This window comes from Octodon degus, unplaced genomic scaffold, assembly GCF_000260255.1.
Source record: "Octodon degus isolate 3935 unplaced genomic scaffold, OctDeg1.0 scaffold00072, whole genome shotgun sequence".
Classification (NCBI taxonomy): Eukaryota; Metazoa; Chordata; class Mammalia; order Rodentia; family Octodontidae; genus Octodon; species Octodon degus.
The window spans coordinates 8,359,346-8,362,791 of NW_004524648.1; the positions used below are offsets into that span (position 1 = coordinate 8,359,346).

The 3,446-nt window shown below is 51.2% G+C and overlaps 1 protein-coding gene across 1 annotated transcript in view; it reads left to right on the forward strand.

The window, feature by feature from the left end:
- The window catches only part of Rnf135 (ring finger protein 135), a 9,548-nt gene that overhangs the window by 4,898 nt on the left and 1,204 nt on the right, over positions 1-3,446 (forward strand). The window contains exons 3-4 of the mRNA XM_023719853.1: positions 1,113-1,202; positions 2,015-2,941. Coding sequence (XP_023575621.1) covers positions 1,113-1,202; positions 2,015-2,544 — 620 coding nt within the window. The 3' untranslated portion in view covers positions 2,545-2,941. The remainder of the gene's footprint in view (positions 1-1,112; positions 1,203-2,014; positions 2,942-3,446) is intronic.

The window sequence follows — 3,446 nt, forward strand, 5'->3', positions numbered from 1 at the left end:
AAAAAGATACAGTGACTGTTTAAGTTATAAAAGGTATTACAGTAACAGAGTCATTGCCAAGAATGATGACATCAGTGTATTCAAAAAGGGGGAAGTATTTTGAAATTTTAAAAATAATTTAGGGGCTGGGTAGCTCAATAGTTCAGCATAGTTCAATAATACAGCGCTTGCCTGGCAAGCACAAGGCCCCAAGTTTGATTCCCAGCACACACACAAAAAAAAGGCTTAATATTTACCATATTTTTCAGTCACCTCTTACATCTGCCATACAGAATCAATAGGTGGAACCCTGAGTTGCTTCAGTGCCCATCTGAGCTTCCAGAATGGCTTTTGATGGGCAGTTTTCCTGTTCTTAGGCCCAAAGTTGGCACAGGCCCATACCCTAGACAGTGCCTTTCCTTGCTGTGGACTGCACTGTAGATTTATTGTATGTTGCTGTCACTTCAGAATCCAAATGGACACCTATAATCCCAGTTCTCACTTGGGAACCTGAGAAGGGAGGTTCGCTGTGAGTTTGAGGCCAGGCTGAACTCCATTTTGAAACTTTGTCTCAAAAAGACAAAACAAAACAAAAACAAAATGCCAACAAGAACTTTGCACCAAACTCCAAATAGGGGAAGGTTTCATCTTCACCCAGGACGCCTCTAGCATGTGCCGCCACATATTGGTGCTTGAAGCTAACAGCTCAATTTGGTGGGTGGAGAGGGGTAAGGCGGTGGTGGCAGTTGAGATGGAGCTTACGCTACTCCTTTACACGGGGTTTAAAGCCTTCACACGGGGGCCATGTGAACAGGGAAACAGACTGCAAATTGTGCACAGTGAGAACCTGGGCCTGGGTGTGCACCTGCCTGAATACTGTGATCGAGTCCTGAGGCACACAGTGCCAATGAGGAAGGCAAGCCAGGTGCCTGGATCTTGATATCTGGACACCTTCATTTGCCTCTTTCTTTGGAGGGCCGTCCTCAAATGCACAGTGATTCCAGGCTGGCCTCGAATGCACAGTGATCCTCCTGTCTCAGCCCCTGCAGGGCTGGGATTATGCACATTCACCACCACACCTGGCTCATTTGCCTTTTTCTGATGGGACTTTTTCCTTGTTTTTGATTCCTTAGCGGAACTTCCGGAAGCTCTGTGTTCCCCCTCATGCACACAGCCTGATCGGAGCTGGCCTGCACCCAAGAGGCCCTCCCAGTTTGCTCAGTGTAAGTATAATGTGCACTTAAAACTTGTGCATTTAAACCTTGGGACCTGGGGAGGTAGCCTAGCGGCATAAGCACCTATCTGGCAAGAGCAAGGTCCTGAGTTTGATCCCTGGGTGTTTGTGATGAACAAACTTGTGTTTGGTCCACTGCAGAGAGGGGCTGCAAGAACATACTGTGCCATTTCCCTGATGCAGAGTCCATGGGTTTGCTGTCAGACCAGGTCCCTCCTTTGGAGCTCTGTCCAAAGACAAAGAAGATTGAGATTCCCCAATATCGGGCACAGCTACCCCCATGAGCACTTAGAGATCCCAGACACCCTGTAAGCATGCAAGCCAGTTACAGCCAGGTGCTTGTTTCCCCATCTGCTTCGGTACTGCTACTGATGCTTGCATCCCGGAGCCATGGGTTTGGATCCCAGCAGCTCTGCTCTTTATCTGCAGAAGCTGGGATGAGCTACTAAACTTCTTAGAGCTTCGGTTCCCTCATCCGTGAAATGGAGATGGTAGCAGTACTTCTCTTGGTGGGATGGCCATGAGGGTCACGGGCGCAGGCGTGCCAAGAGCCTGAGGTACTCCGGCACACAAGTGTTGGTGAGCACACAAGTGTTGGTGAGCGGTTAGTCACTGATAGGAGGTATAGTTGCTGCAACTGTGTATGCATAGACAATTCCAAGTTGATACACAGATTTTTCAGAGCTTATATGAGTAAAACACCAAAAGATACAATGTTGCTTTTGCTGCTGAGGGAGTTTTTAGTAGATAATCAAAAGCTAACGTGGCCCTGTTCTTGAGGTGGTATTTTCTCCTCCCTAGGGGCCATCAGCCCAACCTTTGACTCAGGGAGCCTGTCCTGCAGCCTGGAAGTCTCGAAGGATTGCCGGACAGTGACGGTGTCTCATCGCCAACAGAACTATCCGTGGAGTCCCCAGAGGTTTTCAGCCAGCCAGGTGTTCTGTTCCCAAGCCCTCTCCTCTGGGCGGCAGTACTGGGAAGTGGACACTCAGCATTGCAACCACTGGGCAGTTGGGGTGGCTTCCTGGACCATGGCCCGGGACCGGATTCTGGGAAGGACTATGGACTCTTGGTGTGTGGAATGGAAGGGGACTGGCAAGCTCTCTGCGTGGACCATGGCCAAGGAAACTGTCCTGGGATCCGACAGACCTGGGGTGGTGGGCATCTGGCTGGACCTGGAGGAGGGGAAGCTTGCCTTCTACTCAGTGGCCAGTGAGGAGAGCCTCCTGTATGAATGCAAGGTCTCGGCCTGCTCTCCCCTGCACCCTGCCTTCTGGCTGTTTGGCTTAAGGCAGGGAAACTCTCTGATCATAAAGCAAGCAAGGATGTAAAGATTCCTCCTGGATTTAAACAGTGGTTTCCTGCAGTCTCTCCCAGCCTTCGAGAAGGCTGGCAACTTGACTAAAGATCCTGCTTTTGAAGTCAGTCCTGTCATGTGGTGCAACAGGACTTAATTGGTTCTGAGTGCTTGGAAGATCTGGCCTAAGAGTGGCCTTGCCTGCCTGGCAGCTCTGGGCCCTGGAGAAGCACCTGGACCTCAGCAGAGGCTGGAGACTCAGTGAGCTCGTGGGCCCCGGCTGTGTCACCATGACTGAGCCCCGGAAAAGCCTGGGAGAGGCCCCCTTTTTGGCAAACTCCATGGCAGGGAACCCTCTTGAACCCTGCTCTGTGTGCTTTTTTCCACTGATGATTTTATTCTGTGGCCTTTCACTGCAATAAAGCGAAATTGTGAGTCCTTGTAACTCATCACACCTGGGGGTGGCCTTAGGGATCCTCCAAATCCAAGGAGCATGGCTTACTTAGCAAAACAACACAGTTATTATCTCAGGGCCTGTGGGTCGGGAGTCAGGGCAGAGTTTACAGCCTGCCTTTCACAAGGTGCGATGGACACATCAGCTGGGCCCACTGTGGTAGCGCCCGAGGCTCAGCCAGGGAAGGATCTGCTCCCAGACCCGGGTGTTGGCAGCACACAGTTCCGGGTGTCTCTGTGGCTGCCAGCTGGAGGTCACCCGTCCTCAGCTGTTGATCCCAGGGGCTTTTGCAACACAGCTGTTTGCATCCTCAGCACCAACAAGGGAGACAAAATCACCCAGCAAGTCACACATGAGATTGGATGCGATAATCACAGTAACACCTGGGCAGGCCTTTGCCCTCATCTGTTGGTTGGAAGAAAGGTGCATAGGTCATAGGTCACACCCACACTGGGGAAGAGGTGTGAAGGCATGAGCGCTGG